Source organism: Antennarius striatus, chromosome 7 (assembly GCF_040054535.1).
Source record: "Antennarius striatus isolate MH-2024 chromosome 7, ASM4005453v1, whole genome shotgun sequence".
In the NCBI taxonomy this organism is placed as follows: domain Eukaryota; kingdom Metazoa; phylum Chordata; class Actinopteri; order Lophiiformes; family Antennariidae; genus Antennarius; species Antennarius striatus.
Genome location: NC_090782.1, coordinates 17,601,540 through 17,624,609, shown reverse-complemented (window position 1 = coordinate 17,624,609; position 23,070 = coordinate 17,601,540). Strand labels below are relative to the sequence as shown.

Here is a 23,070-nt window from a genome sequence, read left to right as displayed (position 1 = left end):
ATCAATGTTGTTGACAGGACAGTATAACTTAAACTACACTTGTCCATATATAGCAGACTATTTTATTACTATTACTATATTACAAACTAATATATTATACTTGATAAATCAGAGACACAATTAGCAACACAATACTTTGCAACCATTGCTTTTAATAGAAAGATTTTATATTCTTTAAACCAGACAGCCAGATGCCAGACATTTATGGATATATTAAAAAAAAAAAAAGAACAGAACAAAAAAAAAATGACACAAAATGGAATTATATGGTTTAGACTGTGTAGATTTAGTGGTCTCATATACATTTTTTTTCATTGCCAAAAAGTGCAAAATCTTCAAAACCCACCCAATTACATCCCTGCAGCTTCCACCAGAGATGGACTGACAGACTGCTTTGCTAAGAAAGAAAAAAAAAAACCTTTGAGGACGAAGCAGTTGTTCATAAAGTAAATCCACAGTGAATCACGAAGAAGACAATGGCTGTTACAGTCTGCAAGTTAACACGTTTGATGAGATTGCATTTTTCAGGCCATATTATAATTCAATTATTGATGTCGGAGCAGATATTCTGCCCTTCAGGTACGCAGTTGTTGTGATGAAGTGGGATGTGGTCAGATGTGCAACAAGGGGGACCGTTTTAGATGTGGAGCAGCAGTTTTTCTGCCTACTGTGACTCAGTGTGCATTTACAATTAATATCCAGGTTTGAGAACTGGGACATACTCATTTTAAATGTACATCGGTGGAAACACTGGAAAGGAGCATCATAGTAATCACAGTAACAAATCAATCTCTTATAAATAGTAGCATGTTCTTTCTCTCCCAAGTTAAAGTCTTTACTGAACTGTGGCTTTATTAGACTTTATTATGGTTACCATCACTGCTTATACTGCTTACAAAATTGTGTGGATTTGACATAGATATTAAGGCCAATAGAATTTTCTGCCATCATTTGCAAAAGTGCATTATGGTCATTGGGCCATTTCATGTCTTACATATTCATTTATATGGATACCAGATCCAGTCTTTAAATAATGAGACAGGACGTTATTGCAGATAAAAAGATTCTGCAGTGAATACAACACTGCATGTTTAACATTCAGCACGTATAACCTTCTCAGAAAGCTTTGCAACTGTTATACAGGTTTCTTTTTCAAGAAAAGGAGTCTCCCAAAATGAGATCAAAATGACCTTTTTCTCCCAACAAGATCTGAGACAGTGAGCAGAGAGCAAGTAGAGGGAGATCTGTCGTGTGACCCCCCATACCTGTGTGCAATAAGCTGCTAGAGCAAAAATGGTGGTGTTAAATCAAAGGTGTGTTTATGTCTGGATGAGGTGGCAGCTCCAACCACCTTCAATCCAGATACCAAGTATTCAAGTGTCTTCTTTTTTTTTCCGATTTCAATGTATTGTTTTTTTTGTTTTTTTTTTGTACTTAAATAATCATCTGCACTGAGAAAATAAAACAAATTTATCTACAGGAACAACAAAATAGTAACAAATCAATAACTAGAAAATAAAAGCACACGTAATTCAGGATGGCCTTTTTGCAAAGTGCTTTTGTTACAATCGCAGAAGCTGAAAAAAGGCAGTCTGATAGCGGTACATTGGGGCCCGTTTGGACTGTCAGCATACATGTCCGTCTGGTACACAATGGAACAAGAGCGACGCGAGACAAACCGTCTGAAACAGTCAACTGCAAAATGTTGAACGATTCCTCCATCTGTCACAGACTCACATCTTTCACACCTGCCAAAAAGCTCCAAAGTGGGAATCACAACAGAAGTTCTGGAATGTATCCTGAATTGCTTTCAGCGACTGAAGACTGTGGCTCCCTCAATCTTCCTCCTTTACTTCATCCAATCACCCCTCCCTCCTTTCTCTCCTGTCGATTCCCAAACAGAGGATGTGTGATCTTTAATCAAAGGCCAGTCGGCAGCAAAGACGTGGACTCAGAGTTCGGAGCGAAGGGAAAAAACAATGAGAGAAGAAAGCGAGAGAACATGCACCCTCCCCTGTGTTTATCTACACACATCTTTCAGAAATTTTACTGTCTGACTAATAAGACAGAATCTCCAGCGGCTTCCTTCCATCCAACAAAGAATTGACCAGATCAATATTACATGGACATATAGGCTGGTTACATCTGCTTCACCATGGGGAGCTGTTCCTGCCTTTATCTTTCTGGGAACTTACGTTAAATATAGGTGCGATGAAGAAAGGCAAAGACAAAGAATTCACCTGAACGGTGATAAACATACCACAAACATAGCAGACACTGAAGCCCAATGCATAGCAGTGTATTTTCCACCTGAGTAGTACTTGGATAGAAACAAGAGATCAGCAACATTCTCCTTGTTGCAGATGCCAAACGTGATATCTGCAGTGACCTCCTTTGTATTACAGTTGTTATCATAGTGTGGTCATACAACTCCTACCAGCCTAGAGAACTGATGAAGCTTTACCCAGCAAATAGGTCACCTGGGCTTTCCAGCTTCATCCCTGAAAACAACACCCAGCGTCCCCCTACCACCCTATTCACTCCTCCCTGCATGCCAACCTTTTCATCCCCGGAGATGGAGAAAGACTCCAAGTGCAAACTGTCCCCACTTGGCCGAGAACAGACAACAAGACAGCAGCCTGCCTCTCTGAAGGACCCAAGTCTGTCTGCGTAAGTGCCAGAGCCACGCTGCGCATTGTGCTGTACTGCATATGCTGCGTTCATCTTGCTGTGCGTCCCCAGTCTGATGGAAAACACGCAAATTAATCCAGGAAAATGTTTAGGAAAATGACAAAGCAAAGCAAATAGCCTCTCCAGCATCTCCACATTAGCATTCATTGTCTTGTTTGGTTTGATTATTTACCGTCAGACTTGTTATCGTAATTGTTGGTAATCTTTGTTTCATGGCCTTCTCAGATAGATTCACCAAAGAAAAACAAAAACTTTCATAACAGCAGATAAAAAAAAAAAATTATCAAGGTCAGTTTGGAAAAATACTTTCAAGAGTTCTGAGACTGTCTCAGTGTAGATTGTGTTAGGGTAACCTTGGTCTGGGGCTGAGGCTGGGGAGACACCAGCTGTGGATCCGTGTTTAGTGCACAGATTACGATAGATCTGATAAAATCTTGAACTACTAATTGATTGGATTGGTAAATTGATTTAGCCAACAAATCAGCTTTTATAGCTATCAGGATTTTAAAATTTTGGGAGAAAGTTTGGGAAACGTGACGTTTTGTCGGCCTCTGCTCACATAAGGGTCACCGACCCTCAATGTTTCAATTGTCCAGCTGGTGGGGGGCTAACCTCAGCCTCAAACCATACAATAGAACTGTGTGGAACAAACAAACAAAAAAACATCACCTGGCAACACCCGAAACAAACAAACAAATCATGACAGCTCAGAAAAAAGCCATGAGTCCCAGTCTGTTCCAAATAAAGAACTTTTCAATTCAATTCAACAATTTCAGAAAGGAAGCTGACATCGTACGAGTCAACAATGATCAAAATAACAGTGTTAATATTTTTTCATTATCATTTCATATCATTCAGCTGATTGAATAGGAGACAAATGTTGGTCTCTGAGATAATTAAAAAAAAAAAAAAAGGGTAAAGTATTTCTGGCACCTGCACACATACCCGATCAGGAGGAACCCAGATAATGTTTGTGATGTTTTAAGTGCTCCATGTTGTATACATATTGAATATTAATTAATATAAAGTACAAATATGCTTTGCGGCCATCACATCACATCACTTCCAGCTTTCATCTTTAGCTACTGGGCATCCAGAATGTATTCAACAGTCTTCAGATTCACCTCAATTAATCCAACATTAGATTGGTAGCTTAACATGTCCAATGACTTGAATTCAAGCCACTATTTCTCCTTTGGTATTTGTTGTTGTTGGACGTTGGTATATTTCTCAATATACTTTACAGGATTATTTCTATGGAGGGGTTGGATGGACTTTTTATGAGACCATTTAGAGTTAACCACACTGCTCTGTGCTCATGGAAATTCACAGGACTTTCTGAGGTCTCCTGTCCTTCTCCCATACGCAGGACGAGGACATTTAACATTAGTGCAAACTTTTGCTCTCTCAGCTCAAGCACCGCTTCCAGTGCTATCAGGCTTTATATCCATAACCCCACCCAAGCACCCATTTACCCCACCCTCCTGACACAGCAAGCCAAAACCATGACCCCTACCCACACATACAGCCATGTAAAATTGCAGCACAACATGTTATTTTAAGAAGAAACGAGCGATGATGGACAGAAAGAAAAAAAATCCTTAACCCACTGATTCTACTGTCTCCAAAGATACATTGAGGAAAAAAAACAATGTGAACTCAAGTAAATATCTGATGATTCCACACATCTTTCTGCATATGCTGTACATGTATTCAAGAGGAGGCCATCTGTGTGTGTGGCTAAGGTCAGGGAGGCCCAGTCTGGATAAATTATAGACATACTTTCAGTATCTCCAGTCCACAGTAGACTATGATTGAGTGTAAAAAGCTTTGGTTAATCAACAGAAAACAGAAAACGCTTGGGGAAATATTGACATCTAACGAAACATATGTGAAAGATGGCTTGTTTTTGCTACATCGATTCAAAATGGGTTTAAGCAGTCCACACCTAGTACCACTACACAAGGATCACAAACTGTTCAGACACAACCAGCTTGCATTGGTCTGCCTACCAGAGTCAAACTGTGCATTAATAAAGCCCGACTTCATCACACTTGAGAAGCAAAAATAGAAAGAAAATCTCTCATGACCTAGGAAACCCCTGACAATGACCAACAAGAGTAAACAAAGAGTTATGCAAATCACAACCAAGAGAGCCATGAAGTAAACACGCAACTGTCCAGTGAGTTGTTTTACAATATGGTATTCTTGCATCAGTGGTACCATGGACTTATTATTACTGTAGTTGCTCAGAGAACACATATAGTTAAGGGAGTAGCTGGTGAACGGATGACTTACACACTAACTTTGTTTATCCCAGCTTGTCCTGAAACCCTCCAGCCCGCAAAACAATGCTTGTGCAATGCATGCAAAGATGTGTATGCACTCGCATGCAAATGCAATGTCGTTTCTTCTCTTTCCACCCCCCCCCACCCCTTTTTCTTTACATTAAGACATTAGGACAACTCACTAGATTTCCATTAACAAGTAACTTCACTGATTAATTTAGACTTCTTTCAGGTCACAAAAACCTATTTCATATCTGATCGCTTTTATGATCTGAACTTTTATTCAGTGTTTGGGTTTGTTTTTGGGGTTTTTTTGGCAGCCAGTCGTTACAACCTGAACAAAACCAGTAAAGGAGCCCAACTTCACCACCAAAGGAATGATCTTATTTGAAACTGGTTTGCTTTTAAGTACCCGTTTTTCTCTTTTTGCAAAAGTGCTCTCCTCAGTAACAAAGTGCATTCATCAACTGCATCTTTCCAATTAAGGTGCAAAGGACAGATAGTTGAACTGCAGCGATACTGCATAAATAAAAGGGTGGGGAGGGGGGAGGGGGTCTAAATAACACATATGTTCTTTCCTGACTTAAAGACTGAACGTACTGCTTTGGAATATAACACTGGATTTGGAGCACGATAGCAAAACGTGGATAATTTAAGACTAACAAATCCAGATATGTGAAATCACTGACAATAGTCCAACAGACATGTCAGCTCTGGTGGTTTGTCCTTCTCTCCAGGATACCTGGACCCAGGGTGTGTGTGTGTGTGTGTGTGTGAGACAGAGAAAGTGCATTGGGCTGGCAGCACAGGGTGCATGTTTGAACAGGCTGTGGCTGACTCACACAGAAATGATGAGGCCAGAGCGACCCTGGCTGCCATGTACACACACGTGTTCACAAAACACACAAACATGTAAACACACTCGCACACTAAACTGCCAGCACAAGGCGTCCTACACACAGTAACACCAGGCTCTCATATCATCATAATAATAATATGCCCTCCATGCTGGTTTCGGGGGCATTAGAGGACTATGGAGGGAGAGAAAAGGCCCGATTTGATCCCCTCCCGCCTGGAAACGTGGCTGAGCTGGGGGAGATTATTTTTTGGAATGCAACAGACATTGTGAGATCCCCCTCCCCTTCCCTTGTTCCCCTCCCCCACCAGCCAGCAGCAGCTGCGCTCTGATTTGGCCTCCCAACTTGGACAGGTATTTATTGCTCTCTTCATCATACAGGTTGCCTCATGGTTGTGTGGTCCCCAGGGCAAAAAGATTGGAATAAGCATATCTCCTCTCACTCCCTCCCCAACACCAGTCCACTTTCCTTTGAATATGCCCCTCTCTTGCTCTGTTGGATTTCTTTAGTAAAGCTGTGCAAACATGTATAAAAGGTGCTCATTTATCTTTTTTCCATACTCTTTGTCACTCTCTCACTCAGGCTCCCTGCCATTTCTTAAACCTGCTATTGGTTAAATGCTACCCACGCCTTGTCACACAAGGACAGATTCGGAAAAACTGCACAAAATTAAGCACATTCATTCATTCGACCTCCTCATCCTTTGGGCAGAAACTATACATGTCAAGTGTTTAGGACTAATGGGTGACTCAATGTGTGTGGTTTTTTCTTCTTCTTTTTTTTCATCAAACATTCATACAGTTTGTTTCGTTCACCCACCAGCCTCACGCTGCGAAAAATATGACATCAAGCCTAAGAGGAAAAAACCCGATACGTACACCTCAGCATTAAGCGGGGGGGCCAAATGTCCCAACCTGCTGTATATACATGTATACAATTATAAAGTGTCAAGTACCCGAAGCAGTCAACAAAAAGGAACGACAACAAAAATTAAGACAAATTCAAAAAGGAAAACAGAAATGCTGACATTGCAGGATTGTGAGGGACAAGATGCAATGTAGTCAAGCCAAAAGGTACACGGACAAAGGTAGTGCTTTAAAAACACAAACCCTCCACCCCTCATATTCCAAAGTCCTGCAATTGATGAGCCTCCATAAAAGTGGATTTGACTCAACATCAATTTGTTTTTTAATAAGACAAACTATAGTTTCTTAAAATAATTTTATAGAGAAAGCAACACTTCAATTAAACCCTTATCTGATTCTTTCTGGAACATTTAGAGAGAGAAAAATAGTTGCATGAAAATTATGGTGGCGTTTCTTTGCATATGCCATGTTGAGGCAATTTTGTTTCTATGGTAACTGTACATTTCAGACCTGCAAAAGAATAGAAAAAGAGTTGTTTTTACAGGGAGGATTTGTCCTCGCTTCACCCGTACAGCAGCCAGAAGGTGCTTGATAGACACCTTGCTTAGAGCTTGAAGGCTGTGAGGACATAGGAAATAAAAATCTAAATCAACTGCATAGTTGCTCAGAGGTTCTTTCTATCATACACCTGCCTACGTACATATGCCAATGTATAAAACCCTAAAGTCGTAAAGAAATGGCCCAGAAAGTGGACGTCATGGGTGCATGAATTGAAGCGTTCTTTGCTCTTTAACAGATAAACAGACTCAAGTGCTTGCAAATCTACTCCAATTCCTAACATAAAAGGAGAAAAAAATTTAGAGATTAGATTTTAGTGACACCCTGATTTGGTTTATAGAGAAATAGTTAGTTGTTTTGTATTTTTTTTAAAGTTTGCCTTTGCATGTTTTTTTTTCTCCTCTCTCTTCACTGGCCTGTCTCACAGGCAGTGTAGAGTTGACTATGGTGTCCAGCAGTCTCCTTGTCAGCCCTGCAGTCTCAGGGTCTTGTCTCTCCTGCAAAATCGTGCAGCTGAGGATTTTGTGTGTGAGCCCCTGCAGCTCCATCCGCATCTGCTGCCGAGGAGGCCTCGGAGCGCCGCCGTCCCTTCACAGAATGAGGCCCTGCGCCTGTGTCGGAGCCCACACCCAGAAGACCCAGCGGAGCATCGAGGACGCCCGGCTCTCGCACCCGAGGCTTTCGGCCTCGGCGAGAGGGGATGCCGTTGCAACCGTCCTTCTTGAGGTGACGGTGCAGGTGATCGGAGCGCACAAAAGTCTTAAAGCAGCTTGAGCACTGATAAGGGCGCAGGCCCGTGTGTACACGCATGTGGTTCTTCAGGTCGTAATTATGAGCAAAGGCAGCTCCACATTGCGTACATAGGTAAGGCTTCTCTCCTGTATGCTTCCGCATATGAACCTTGAGCTTGTCCTGCCTGAAAGAAAAGAAGAAACAAGATCATATAAAAACAGACAAAACATTTCCATTTCAGATCAACTCACAGCCATCTGAGTATATTCCAGGGCACACAGCCATACTATATTGCCCATATGGTTGTCAAAAACATTGAACATTGAGAGTTTTTCAAAGCCACGTGCTTAAAATAATATGCTACAAAAAATGTGACACTCTTACAAATCCCAAGCTCTACAAAGAGAGATCTCAGATTATATTTTCAGCTCAAGACAAAGATATCAGTGTTATTATAAATAAGTTAGCGTGTGTTCTAGACTTTTTTTCTGAACAAGCACTTCATGAAGTTTGCTGATTAAAAAAAAACAACAACAAAGTGAAAAATGAATTATCCTGTTTCATATGAAATATAAATAGAACCTTTTCACCCTTGGTATTGAAGGAAGTGTATTATGTCTATTTATTATGAAAATTATGTTATTGTACAAATTTATTATTAATGAATACTATGTTATTGATCATCACATGTACAGTCACATCAATATGCCTTAGATATTTTTAGTTCAGCCAACGTTTGGATTTTGTCCAATGTGATTATTTCATGAGGGTAGCTGGGCCAAATGAGGAGAACCCATAAACACAACTTCTTTATCTGTGTAATTACACACAAGATCGTAACTGTGGACTGACGAGAAAGATCAACGTTCACAGCGCTACATGACGTATTTACAATTCCTGTAAACCATTCTTTGAGCAAGACACGTTAAGAACTGACAGACTTAAGGAATGTATGTATTCTGTATATAGAAAATAAATACTTAAGAGCCCTTAAATATTTTAAAAAAACACATTTTTAACATCAAATATTACAGAATTATTTGTAATTTGCATTGAAACCTTGCTTTATTGCAAGAAGCAGTGATGTCATTAGTTTTTGTTTAATGATTTACTTCATTTTTAAAAAATGTTTCCACTTCTAAGCAAATCAAATAACTGATGAAAACGAAACTAAATGTTTGACACGAATCACACAGAACTATGACTTGATTTCTTAAGTACTTTCAATACATCCCGTAAAATCTTTTCACTATTCCATTGTGCACCACCCACTGAATGTTATCAAGCTGCCTTGGCCTTCACTGACTCTTGTCCCTCCCTCCCCTTTAGCCATTACTATCTCTCAAGCTCTTTAATCGTCTAACCCTTCTGCATTGAGGGCAGAGGGCTCCTACGCATAGCTGAGATGGCTCTATTTGAACACACACACACACACACACGCACACGCACACGCACACACACACACACACGAGAGCAAACATACAAACCCACAGTAACCCTGACAGATCTGTACAACTTGTGGCCCATATATAAAAAAAATAACTAAAATACAAGTACTAAGTGAAGAGAAACAAACACATACACACACACCAAAGCCTTGGAACAAAGTGGCACACAGACAGAGGTGAATTATTTAAAGGACAGTGATTTATAACCGTGCTAGGCACACTCTTAAACCTGATCAAACAGGATTAAGATTACAATACCCCCTTCCCACTGCCGGTCGAATTTAGCTAGAAAGCAAATCCAGATTGTTCGTCTCTACCTGCCACGCCAGCAGAAGTTCTGGGTATTTCTAGCCTTCTAAATCTATTTCCAGCACAAGTCCGCTGATTAATTAATTAAAGGAATGATTTCAAGGAAAGACAGGTCTCCTAAATACAGGGAAACCAAGTGCACTCCAGTCCCCTTGCAGCAGGCAAGCTACGTTTATCTGAGCAGCGCATGGCAAATTTGGTTAGGGGTAAAGGAGTGACACAGAGACAGGAGGGGGTGGTGTAACTACTCTGCAATGGGCAATCATCAACATCACCAGAGATCAAAAGTTCAAATTACAGCGTTGGAGCACGTACAGCACCACCCAGGGCCTGTAATCCCCTCTGTATCGGAGCACAGTGCTTTATAGCAGCCCTCCACTAGATAACGCTACCATTGCCCGCTTTTATAGGACCCCTGTGCTTAAATTCCAGGACCTTGTTATGAAGGTTGTGACAATAAAATAAACCTTTATGATCATCTGACCCTCTCACACAGCCGGAATATTCTATTTTCCATTCTGATTGGCATTTTGTCTGTGACGTGACTTTCTAGATAAACAAATTGACCCGCTTCCTTGAGGCAAAGCTAAGTTGTTTAGCACTAATGCTCCTGCTCTTGGCTTTGTGGTGTTTCCCCTCTGCTGGGCGGTTTGCCTACAGTGCCAACTCCAACACTATTAGTACATGGGACATGGAGTAGTCACTTCATTAAATGGACTTACCTGGTAAAGCGCACTTTGCATATGGCGCATTCATAGGGTTTCTCTCCCGTGTGTGTTCGGATGTGGCGGGGTAGCTTCCCTGCTCCCTGTATGACCTTGGAGCATATGGGGCATTTCTGGAAGGCCTTAGAGCGCATCTTCCTCTCTCCTCCACCTCCTCCGATGCCACTGCCTCGCTCTCCCCTCTCTCCTCCTCCTCTTTCCTGGCCTGTTCTGCCCCGTGATATCCAGAGCGGGGGCACTCCCTGCGTCACAGCAGCAGAAGCTGTATCTTCATGTTGCGAGCTGTTAAAATAATTCAAGTAAAATTCCATGTCTGGGTCGTCCCCGTCTCCCTGCTCCTCCCCAGCTGACGCACGCTCCTTCTGCCTCTCGATGGAGTCCATCATGTGTTGCAGGAGAGCGCTGGCAGAGCCCCTCTCTCTTGTAATTACCTCCCTGTCTCCATCCTCCACCTCTGTCTCCTGCCCCAGTCTAGACTCGGGGGGGAGGTAGAAATGCCCATTTTGGAACGGAGGGCAGTAAGGTGGACCCACGTTTGCTCCATTCCTCTGCAATGCCTCCCCATCCTCATCTTCCTCTTCGTCCTCATCCTCTTCCTCTGGCTCCTGTGTAGTGGCCTGGGCCAACGCGATGGCCAGGGGGGAATAGAATTCAGCGGGGCCGGCAGGGGCCCCGTTGCTTGGAGTCCCCCTGTTACTGTGGTTAAAGTGCAGGTGTAGAGGCAGGTCCCTGAGCTCCGGTGTGCTGCAGCTGCTGCTCCAGTGCACCCCTCTTTGGAAGTACTCCAGGTACTCCTGGGCCCGCACCTGGTTCCCCTGCTCCCTGCCTCCTTTGCCGTTCGCCTCCTCATCATTACCTTCATCTCTCTGCGTACTGCCAACCTAGTGAAATATAACAGAAACAGATAGTGAGAAATCTAACATCAGTGAGAGTTTGCACCAAAAACAATTAGAAATTGGAAAAACAAACATTTTTAATTTAAATGAAATTTAGAAAGCACACCAGGTTTGGCTAAAAGCTGATAAGATGGATCGAAATCTAAAACTGTAAGGCCTGTAACCATTGACAGACTGCTATCTAGATATACTGGATGTGAGACTAGGTGCTCAAAATGCCCATTATACATGTTCTGGTACAAAATATACACTGTGTTAATAAACCAGATCAATACCACAAATACTGTGTATGTTGGTAAAGAGGGCATTTCTCACAGTGTTAGTGTCAGTGTTTTTCATCTGTGAAGAGAAAAAAAAATTCTGAAGACCCTTGAAATAAACACAGGAGCCACTGAAACACGGCGTGACTGTCGCAGTGAGGCGTAGCTGTAAACATGAGACGGTGTAAAACATTGTGCATCCAGATAATGCAACTAAGAGCTCCATTTGATCGTGTTGAAGTGTCGCCGTGATGTGCTGTGTGTGAGGACCATGCTGTCCTTCCACACATGCTATTGGCTCAGAATGAGTAAGTGTTGAACCAACACCAAGGCTGTGGGCGTTGCTTTGGCAAAGTGAGACCGAGCGATAAAGGCGATGATACAAACTTGACTGTGCTACCTATTTAATGAAGCACGATGCTTAGACTCCTTTATCCCTAACAGAACTGCTTTTTGAACGAGTTAAATCACTTCATAGTTACACCTGTTCAGGATTAACTGTACTGTATCTTTGCTATAATTACAGTGAACACTTACAATGTTTTCATCATGACGTCACTAACTTGATAAAGGAGATAAAATCCACATCTAAGCTTAACTTTTCCATTAACATATGTCACTTCTAGCGCTGTAAAGGTCTTGTACCGGTGGGGAGAGCACTTTGGTGTCCAGCAGGTGTGAACAGACATCTTGGACAGGTGGGATTTCCAGGAGACGTGCAGCGGCGAGGATGTCAGCCACGCTGCTGTGGCTGACCGTCAACGTGGCCGTATAAGCAAAGTCCAGCAATGCTCCCAGCGCCTCTGCCTCCACAAAGTCGATGTTGTAGATGTTCTGTTGGTCGGCGGCTGCCCCTGAAGTGAAGAGCTTGTGGAAGTAGGAGCTGCAGGACGCCAGGACAGAGCGGTGAGCTGGGAACTCCTGGTCCTGGGTGACCAGAAGCACGTCACACAACAGGCCGCTGAGCCGCTGCTTGTTCAGGCTGCAGAGGATGTCAGCGCTGTGCTCAGGGAAAGGGATCCCCACGGGCCCTTCCTCTGCCTCTCCAGCTCCTCCTCTCCCTCCTCCGCCGCCGCTGCTTGCTGTCCCCCTGAGCCGCCTTCCGCCCCTCCCACCGGCTCCTGACGACATCTTCCACCAGCCTGCCGCCGAGCCACCAAGCGCAGCCCCAACCCGTGTATCCGTCCTGCCGTCTGTCCGTCTGCCTGTCTGAGGAGAGAGTTGAACAGAGGTGTGGGATGGGGGGGGGAGATAAACGTAAGTGATCACAAAAGAAACAATTGTTGTTTGGAAAAAAAGCCTTTTTGGCCAGGATTGGTGGTATGAAAGGTTTCATCCGGTCCGTTATAAACCTGGAGATCAATCACCATTCAAGAGACCTCAGGAACATGTCCAGTTAACACTACAGCAAATAAAAATCAACCTATCATTCAAAATCAATCAAAAAGCCCATAGATCTCAAATGGAATCAACCAGGCTATCCCATCCTACTAGCCCACATTAATTTTTTTTGGAATATTCTATTTAATGTTGCTCTCAGCCGTCTTCAATCAGACCACACAACGTTCTCTTTTTTAGGATGTCGTGTTTCCGACATAACTTTAACTAAACTACACACAAGAGGTTTCCATTGCCTAATCTGATGACAGTTTGAAGCACCGAATAGGCAGATTATTCTCATTAATTATCCACAACATTCACGTGCAGAATTGTTAAAAAAAACAAACTAAAAACAGGTAAAATCTAAAGCCTTACTGGTCAATAAACTACAAATAGCAGCACATTTCATTTCGAACAAACGAGTATTCTATGAAGCATCCTCTGGTAGCAAGGAGAGAAGGTAAGAAAGGTTTGCTAACATATACACAAGAATACCTCAGAACACAAGCTAGTACCCAGTAAAAAAAAAAATCAGACGCCTCAGTTTTACCTTTTGAAGTATTAAATACCAGGTACTGACCGACTGTTTACATATGCAGGAGATAAAATAATAAACTTACACTCTGAAACGTCTTCTACAAAATCAAACAAAACCTACAAACTTGAGTCATGTCAGGTTACAGGAGTCCTTATCAGCTATAAAACAGGTCGAGTCAGCAGGTTGATAAATGAGTATTCAAGATGTGGCGATTAGGGAAAGTAAGACTGCAAAAATGATTTTCTTTTGAGACAAAAGTCATCATAACATTTTGCAAATAGAGATACACTGCAACAATACTTATGAGAAATAGAAATTATAACTCATATAAAAAAATTAAACAACAGGGTGGTTGACTCATTAATAATTAAGGGGTAATTAAGATTTTTTTTTAATGGTTCAAGGTTTATTTTAGTGTAGTATCCAGCTATATTCTTGTGATCTTCAGACTTAAGGTGGACTGTGCACTGATTTTTGGTACTCAAACTTAAAGGAGTCTTTCTTCATTAATATCTTTACAATGATAAATGTCTGCAACGATTTGCTTTACTGACACACTGACATTTGAATGTAAATCAAACAAAAAAACACTATGAGGTGTATCATACATCCAAAAACAGCTTATATCCACGTCATACAGTATGTAATTGCTGTGAACTCTAAATTCTCTGGCCTCACGGAGCCGACCAGTAATATAGTTGGAAAAACAGTTAAGTCAAACATTTAATTCCTTTTTCTGGACTCAGTAAACTCAAGAGTGTCTCAGTGGTGTTTTCAGAGCAGATCTATTGGCACAACAGGTGCACCTTCAGATTAACTACCAAACCAGACAACAGCGGTGTTACAATGTGCATTAAATGAGTTTCTGATGCCACTGAATACACAGACGCACAACTCCTTTAGTGCATTGTGTCTGCTGAAACACTAGTGTGTGTGTGTGTGTGTGTGTGTGTGTGTGTGTGTGTGTGTGTGTGTGTGTGTGTGTGTGTGTGTGTGAAAATATTAATGTAGACAACTTACGTGCATGCATGTGACTGTTTAACTTGTATGCCTCAATCTGTGCGTGTGTGTGTGTGTGTGTGTGTGTGTGTGTGTGTGTGTGTGTGTGTGTGTGTGTGTGTATGTGTGCATGCATTCATGCAAGAAATCAAGTAAGAGGTCGTGGAGGACAGATAGGCAGACGGCAGTGGGAATCAGAGTGCATGCTGGGAGCTAGACTGTGCTGCTTGTACACTCCATGTCAGTCAAAGGCTGGAGAGGAGAGCAAAAGAGGTAGAGAAAAAAAGGAAAGCTGAGGGGGGGGGGGGGGGGGCTGCCAGAGCAGACCCCGTGGAAAAACTGTACAGGAGGAGGAAGAGGAGAGGCAACAAGCTCCGAGGGAACAGTATTAAAAAGGGAGGTTGTCAATCCAGTCTGAGCTGGTTACCCCACCCTGCACCGAGTGCCAAGTTTCAGGAAAGGCTGTCCCCTTGCTTACGTGTAGGGGGAGATTAAAATGATCGACTGAAGCCTGAACACTGGGGGGTGGGGGTTAACAGAACAAGCCATCCACAATATGTCTATTAACATGCTCACACATAGACACAAGAAAATACTGAACCATCACAGACGTATCAATAATGTGAATAATATGCATCTACATAAAAACATAAGGCATCCAACCTCCTTCCTCTTTCTCCATCTGCCTGGGAGACCCAGTGGGGGGTGAATCCGGGGGGTGGTTGGAGGATACGTTGAGTGTGCTTTCTCCAATCATGAGGCATTCGAATAACATTCCTTCAGATCAGCCCTCCTGGTATGTTTGTACACCACACTATCAAACCTGCTTAACCTGGCTGCCTCTCCTCTTTCGTGCCTGTGCTCACCTTTTTTCTACCATGTGCTGCATGCAAAAAACAAATACCTGTTTCCTTAATTTGAGTTGTGGCTACATGTGCAGCTACACACAGGTCAATGTTAGAAAAAGCTTAAAAGATGCCTGTAGAGGAAGAGAGCAGATGCTAATTCAGGAAAATCTACATAAATCAATAATAAGTGGACAATCAAATATAAGACAACATCCACAAATGTTTGTTCTTTCAAAAAACACACCATATTTTATCTCCGGTATGGAGACTGTTTGATTGAATGGGCAAGTCTTGAACAAAGCACTGTTAAAGTAAACTGTAGTACCGGGCAGGAGCAAATTTTATTATTCAGTTCCTCATCTGAATATGCTGAGCGAGGGCAGGGAGGTAAGCGCAAAGACAAAGAGATGGCACAGGAAGTAGGAAGGGAGGGAAGAAGAGAGCAGCGTGATATGGAAATGGAAGAAAGAGCGAGGGAAAGGGCAAACACATGGCTAACGGTCACGTCCTTCACAGGTGGAAATAGATCCCTTCGGGCCCATCCAGACCCCAAACCAACCAGCTTTTCTCTGAGACACCCATACACACACACATACAGACACACACAGACACACCTGCACTACACCTAGATTCGCTGCAAGCTTGCAGAGTGCTTTATCCCCCGTACATAGATATTGACCCCCAGGTCGCGGCTTTGTGGGGTAAAGACGCAGAGCTGAGAGGAGATAAAACACAAACACAGACATGTACAATCTCATTTCAATGCCAAAGAAACATGGATAGACTATTCTGTGTGCAGGAGCTATCAATACTGAATATGGGGAATTAAAGAGGAAACAGAGCAACAAACCTGATCCTGACACCTCCTCATGGTTTGAAACATTCCTTATCACTAATTCATGCATGTGGGTGCCAACGCCAGCAGCCCGGCACAAAGCAACGCAGCGACTGTCCTGGTGTTCCACTTCCACTACAGGGCCTTCTCTCAATGCCCAGTTTGTGAACAACCAAGCCTGCTTTGCAAGTCAAACAACCACTTTAACACAGGACCCACCCTTCTCATCTCCGCCCTCATCACCTCTGTCTCATCCAAAACGTTGCATTACCACTCCCATCCACTTACATACATGGACAAATGTCACAATTATGCTTCAGGGATGAAACAACCAACCACAGTCTCATGCAAAGAAGTTTCTTGTTTTCCTGTTACTTCAGTTGACTGTGTGTGTGTGTGTGTGTGTGTGTGTGTGTGTGTGTGTGTGTGTGTGTGTGTGTGTGTGTGTGTGTGTGTGTGTGTGTGTGTGTGTGTGTGTGCCAAAGTAGTCACACCCACATTACTTGTCATTCAGTGACAAATACGGGTGAAGCTGGGAAAGGCGCTTTTTTTAGTATAGATAGATAGATAGATAGATAGATAGATAGATAGATAGATAGATAGATAGATAGATAGATAGATAGATAGATAGATAGATAGATAGATAGATAGATAGATAGATAGATAGATAGATAGATAGATAGATAGATAGATAGATAGATAGATAGATAGATAGATAGATAGATACACTGCTCAGGCATTACATTATGAATAAATACTGGATAAAAAAAAGAAATACTGACACCAAAGGACATAACACAAGACATACACTACACTAGCAGACACATGTAGCATTAACAGGACATATACTAAATTATCACTAAAATATAAACGGCTTAAAATAAAATAAAGTAACATAAATAAAAAGTGCAAGTGAAAATTAGCCTAATATGTTATCATTTACATCATCTCTTGAATTCATGCTCTGTGAATTTATGCTTCCTGTCTTTGGCTCACACATACCAATCATTCCTAAAGACGAAGGAACAAATTGTTTAACCCCAAGCAACCTCAAATGTAAGGAAATAAACAACTTACTGGAGCTTACTGAAAGGACTGCCACACAGCCATGCTGATTTTCTTTTACAACAGAGTGATTGTCAGATTTATCACCATTGGAATTGGGAGTGAATTTATGCATTCAGTACTTGCTATTGGAATAATTAACATATTTCACCACCATAGGATCTGTGTGAGTACTGGAGTGTAACAAACATATACCAATGCAAGTCCAAGAACAGAAGACCCTGACTAATCAGTATTTAAAACAAATGTCTAAGAATTTGGTTTGGCCGTTTGCCCCTCATTTCCATAATAATTTCATTATCATTTCTTCACTCCAGTGTCCTTAATTCACAGACAAGAGTATCTCAACTGGTCTGTGTGGCGACAACCCTGCCAAGCCTCTTCTGTTACAGAGGAATCACTTCACTCAGGTCAAGAGGATTCAAGGTTGGACAAAGATAATGAAAAATAATCAGAATGAGGAGGGGGTTGCAGTTCCTTGGAAAACAAGTGTCAGCCAAATGACTCACTTCTGCCAGTAGTGGAAGGAAACCAGTCATATTGCGAGCAAAGCAGGAAGAGGGCAAGCAACTGATAAAACTTGAGTTGCAAGGGTGGTTTTAGGGCTGGCAGTTCATACTAGAAACTAACCAGGAAATGCAGGCGTAAAGCCGCTGAAAAGGTAGTGGGTGAGATAGAGGACATTAAACTCACTCCTGAGCACACTGTCATATAGGAATGCAGTTCAGACGGCAATGAAAAACTCAAAACTCGTTAAATTATCTGGTATAATCTGTTTCATAAAGAGTGAAGGTAACCATCCAGAAGCTAGGTAATGTTCAATGTGAGTAAACCAGCAGCGGATTTATGGTAAATTCATAAACGGCTATTGTTTGTTCTTGCAAATAGCAAGGAAAAGAGAAAACTACATTTGTTGCTCACTCTTTGTGTTGCATTTGTAAATGTTGCAATTTTTTCTTCTTCTGGATTTTCTAATCATATTTATGGTCAAATTAAAGGCTAGTAAATATGAAGTATACGATGCACAATATCGCTGTAATTCAACCATGAAAAAAATGCTGAGAAATACTAATTTTCATTCAACGGTAATTTTTGATTTTGTGTTTTGTGGTTCCACCACATACAAAAAAAAGCAGGCTGTATATTAAAACCACTATAAACACAGTTGACGTAAATGCAATTTCAGAAGTACAGCATTTAAAAAAAAAACCCCAACAAAGGACAGAATATTCAAATCAAATGTAAACATTTAAAAATCAAGCAGTACGTCATGTGTGGCTTTCATTTAACATTTGGTAGGAATCTTTGCTCACATTATCATTCATGTCATTATCAAATTAAGGTAAACACAACACTGTAGAGTCATTAAATCATCAAATTATTTCATAATGTTAGTTTTGCTAAGTAAATATTTTTATATCATTGGTAACAAAAAACATCCTCAACTTTCATGCCAGTTAAAATGTTGTCCATTGGTTAAAATATGATTTTGGGTCCTAACATGTCTTGTGACAACAATTTTTCAAAAATTTTCACTGTAATAAAACCACATCCACTGTTGGAGTTCCTTCTCAGCTGCTCTAACTCTGCCAGGCTGGACCAATCACGAAGTATAACAAAATCCAGTGTGTATCATCAGAAACAGCACGACACCCCAACACACTGTCATCTTCAGCACTGGCCAGTGGTTCAGTCCGTAGGCTCAGTGGCTCTGGTTGCGTTACTTTGCGTATGCGCAACCCAGCAGGGTAGGACTTCTTGTGAGTGTGTGGTGAGTGTGTAACAGAACCCGCTCTGTTATCAGATGACCAGCTCTCTGCTCGCTCGCTCGTTCTGTCCCTACTGTTTGACCCTCTCTCTTCCTCTCATCATTGCTCTATCTCTGTCTCAGACTCAGCAGTACACAGTGCCCACCACATCACCCACTTCCCCTTTTCACTGCTGAGGAGGCAAAGCAGTAACCCACCCAGCCTCCTGTATTTCCCCTGTCCTTTAATGCAATGCAACCATCTTCTATCCTATTTCATCCCAAACCAAATCACTAAATCAGCAGACTGTCAGATTGGTCCCATATCCCCTTTCTGATCAGCTGGCCTTTCTGTTTAATTGAAAGGACATTCTGCTATATCTGCACTGGAATATTTCTGTACCACAATATTAAATGGCGACATTTTATTGATAAAAAAAAGTCGACTGGCTTTAAATGATCCAGGCAGCATATTGAAAAGCAAACAAAAATATCAAGAGACTACAACCTTAAAGTCCAAAATTGTGAGAATTAAAGACACCACTCTGAAAACATCCCAGCCTCTTCCTCTCTCAGCCTAATTTGATCAGGTTGAGTTGGCCTCTCCATAATAAACGTCCCAGCAGAGAACAGAAGTAGCCCCTTTACTCCCCCTAGACCTCAGCACAACAACAGAAAAATAACAGAGAGGGGTCTGTCTATCTCCCCAGCTAGGATGGGAGCTGTGGTCTGCTGGGTAATAGACCAGGGGAACCTAACATTACAGAGAAGTGAAGCTGTATTCACCAAGAAACAGTTCAAAGTTTTTAAATAGTGTTTAAACCTAAGCAAACACATATAATGATAAAAAAGCAGAATAAACACGATGGTGTTTGCTAAAAACAATCTAATTTAGATTCCATCAGCTACATGTGGTCTGAATTCATACACACAACTTGGTAACAAATATAGCGGCTATAACAAGTGCATTACACTCCATACAGCCAATATTTTAATGCGAAGTAAAGCCTCAAACTGCAGCAGCAACATCACGCAAACTATCTTTTCAGTCTCTCAGAACCTGCTAGTTTCAGACCATAGAAGCGTAGGCACAAACATACAGGAATATCAACTGTATTCAGCCTCACCGCCAAATTGATGGGTGGTGTCTTGGACCTGCCCACAGCCACTGAAGTCCCCTGCAATTCCCCTGGAGTCTATTGTTGGTAACATAGACGCACACAAGCTCACACTTGGTGTCCTAGTTTAACCTCTGCATGGAATTTACTTCATCTAACTATACCTTTCTTGTGTAGTACTACCTAATAAACGGCCCAGAGCAAAGCATGTAACTAATTATTTTCTTTGGCATTTAACTGAAAAAGAAATGTCATCGATGTTGTTTGCTGTCGTCTCACAAGCATTCCAAGCCCTTTCCCAGCATTTGGGCGTCTTCATTTGCTTTGCCTCTTCCATGCCCACATGTTTAAAAACGGGTTCAACAAGTATGCAAAGCCAAAAAATATAGATCTGGTTATCGGGCAAGGTAGTCAGGGTTTCTGTTTAATCTTCAAACCATGTGCCACGAGTAAGAAAGCCATGACTGCAAAGATTAGAATCTGTTTTTAACAAGATACTGGTGAGGAAGGGGGGGCGAGTGGAATGGGAGAAAAAATGTCATGAGATTGACCATGGTGAGTAGCTGAAAAAATCTGAAATCATTAAGATAGTACAAAAGTTCTCACCATAGTACCAGTTACCAGACCTTATTTTTTAATATTGCAAACAGCTTGTTTTACTAGTGAAATTGAGTTGTCACAAGATGTGACACATTTTGTCTCATTTCACAAGGAGATGTCACTTACTGAGGTTTTTCAAGCAAACTATTACTCAACACTCCACCTGTGCTCTCTCAGCTATCAACATGGCCATTCTGCCAAAGTCAAGCACACAATTAATGCTGTGGTTTTTGTTGAAATACTTTTAACACAACTGTAGAAACAGCACTAAGGGGTGTGCATCAATCCTTGTCTTTTCACCCTACTAATAATAGCAGCAGGGCCAATGCAATCACACTCATAGATAAAAACATGAAGAGAGTATTGTGCATGAACAGCATGACTGCTGCAGTTGAAAACTTTATGACAGAAATTATTTCTGTTGCCAGCGTACCGTGCAGCACCTTACAATCAGCACTGACCTATTTGCTAGTTGCTCTTGTATCTGCAAGCTGATAAAGAACTCTGAACTTTTTCAAACCCCATCTTTGCCACTGTCATTCACAAGCATGCTTTGGTATTTATTTCTTCTACTAGCTTCTCCTCACCTTTAGGTCACTGTGTGAAGACACAGTGTATGTGAATGTCTTTGCAGTGCTTACCAAATAGGCTGAAAGTGTTTCCAGGGCCCTATCTGCCTCCCCTGTCTGTCGGTCAGCCTTGCTGCCTCCGTCTCTGGGCAGGGCTAGAGCTTTACCAGACAGGAAACTTGCGAGTGGCCCTAGTCATACAAGCAAGCCCTTGCCTGATCCCACACAAACAGACACCTACTCCCCCAACCACCACCACCACCCCACCCCCCTCTGTTTTCAGCCCACAACTGGGCTCTGCATCGTCTGCTCTCATTGGCCTGACAGCTGCTCACTCACCACACCTCCTTGTCGGGATAGGCTGGTGGCTGTTCCCTTTCCTGGATGGCCAAGGGCAAGGCACTCTGGGATAAAGAGTTCTATGTCCCCATTCAACCTGCTTCGCTGTGGACCGCTGTGGACTACGAGTCCCAGCTCTCTCTGCCCTCACCACCCCCTCTATCTCCAAGCCTGCTCTAACGTAAGCAGTCAGGGCTGAATTATACACTACAGTATGTTGCTAGTGGGCTGCCAGGTATTACAGTGCAGACCAGCCATCAAACAGAGCTGAGCTTTGTATGGAAAAGACACACGACTTCAGGCTTTACTGTCAGAGCAGTCACAAAACATTAATGGTGGATTCTTTCATCAGCTCTCACTCTAGTGACATTTCCGACATACCTAAAACTCCTGACCTAAATTATGACTTATTCCAAATACTCTAATGCCACTACAACATGCTCTACGCACACAGCATAGAACTTGCCCCGTACTGAGCGTTCCAATCGCGGCTATCCGAAAAAGTTGTTGCCATCGCTTATACCTTGTCCAATAAAATTATATTTGGTTCCTCCTTCCATTTGCTCAGTACCCCCCACCCTCTCCTGAGATTCCCCATCCCCTTCCTCCTCCTCCTTCTCTAAGTGCTTCCACCTGCCAGAAAAGTTAATGGCTTGAACACATCCTATAAACTTTATCTCAAGACTCCCAGGGGTAAATAGCAAAACAGAGGAAGTACTTAAAGAGGATTTAAAAAACAGGAACCTTGATTAGGGACTACTGCTGCGACCCACCTCCTTATTCTCCGGCCGACCCCCCCACCCTGCTCTCCATTCTGTCCCCCCTCCCTCATTCCTCCCTCTCTCCTCTCTTCCTCTGCCCTGCTTCCCTCTGGTCGACAGGCCCAGGGCAAACAGCGGGGGGATTGCAGGGTGTCTTTAGCTCACCTGCGATGGCCGTGGTGAAGCTTGTGGTGGGTTAGCTCAGCCCTGTCCTCTCCTCCTCTCCCTCTCACTGTTGTGCAGCTTAAAGCCCCGTATGCGCTAACCAAGCAGCAGCAGATCAACTCAATTCCCTTCCTGGTTTCTGGAGGGCAAAGAGGTCCCTCCCTTTCTCTCCCTCTCTCTCTCACACTGTCTCTCCCTCTCTCTTAAAGAAACAGCATCCCCCCCCTCACTGATCTCCCCCCTCCTCCCTCTGTGAAGCAAAAGTAAAGAGAAATTCTCGTCGCACTAAAAAAAGTGCGCAGTTGTCAAAGTCATACACTCAATCAGAGATGACACAATTCATTAACCCATGCCTGCCCACTCTGGGGCTTCACAGTGAATGTGGGCTGACATTTCGAGCACTGGACATTCAAATATCTGCTTTTGATGAGCTCTAACTCTCATTAATTTTCACCTACCTGATCTTTCAAAGCTAC

The 23,070-nt window shown here is 42.4% G+C and overlaps 1 protein-coding gene across 2 annotated transcripts; it reads right to left on the bottom strand.

Annotated features, from left to right (window-relative positions):
• zbtb7a (zinc finger and BTB domain containing 7a) lies at nt 1-22,723 on the bottom strand. 2 transcript variants are annotated; one of them, XM_068320109.1, is made up of 4 exons: nt 22,595-22,723; nt 12,276-12,835; nt 10,472-11,355; nt 1-8,176 (listed from the first exon to the last, which is right to left on the bottom strand). In XM_068320109.1, exons 2-4 carry the CDS (start codon nt 12,759-12,761, stop codon nt 7,741-7,743), a joined length of 1,806 nt encoding a protein of 601 aa, XP_068176210.1. In that variant the 5' UTR covers nt 12,762-12,835; nt 22,595-22,723; the 3' UTR covers nt 1-7,740. The 2 variants fall into 2 exon arrangements, with proteins under 2 accessions (XP_068176210.1, XP_068176209.1); XM_068320108.1 differs by having other exon boundaries at nt 12,276-12,839; nt 22,595-22,707.
• Between the last annotated feature and the right edge of the window lie 347 nt (nt 22,724-23,070).

Excerpts from the sequence above, each read along its gene's own strand:
- zbtb7a (XM_068320109.1), bottom strand. The coding sequence starts at position 12,761 with ATGTCGTCAGGAGCCGGTGGGAGGGGCGGAAGGCGGCTCAGGGGGACA. Across the intron at positions 11,356-12,275 it reads CCAAAGTGCTCTCCCCACCG|GTTGGCAGTACGCAGAGAGA; the intron begins GTACAAGACCTT and ends ATATTTCACTAG. Across the intron at positions 8,177-10,471 it reads TGCAAAGTGCGCTTTACCAG|GCAGGACAAGCTCAAGGTTC; the intron begins GTAAGTCCATTT and ends CTTTTCTTTCAG.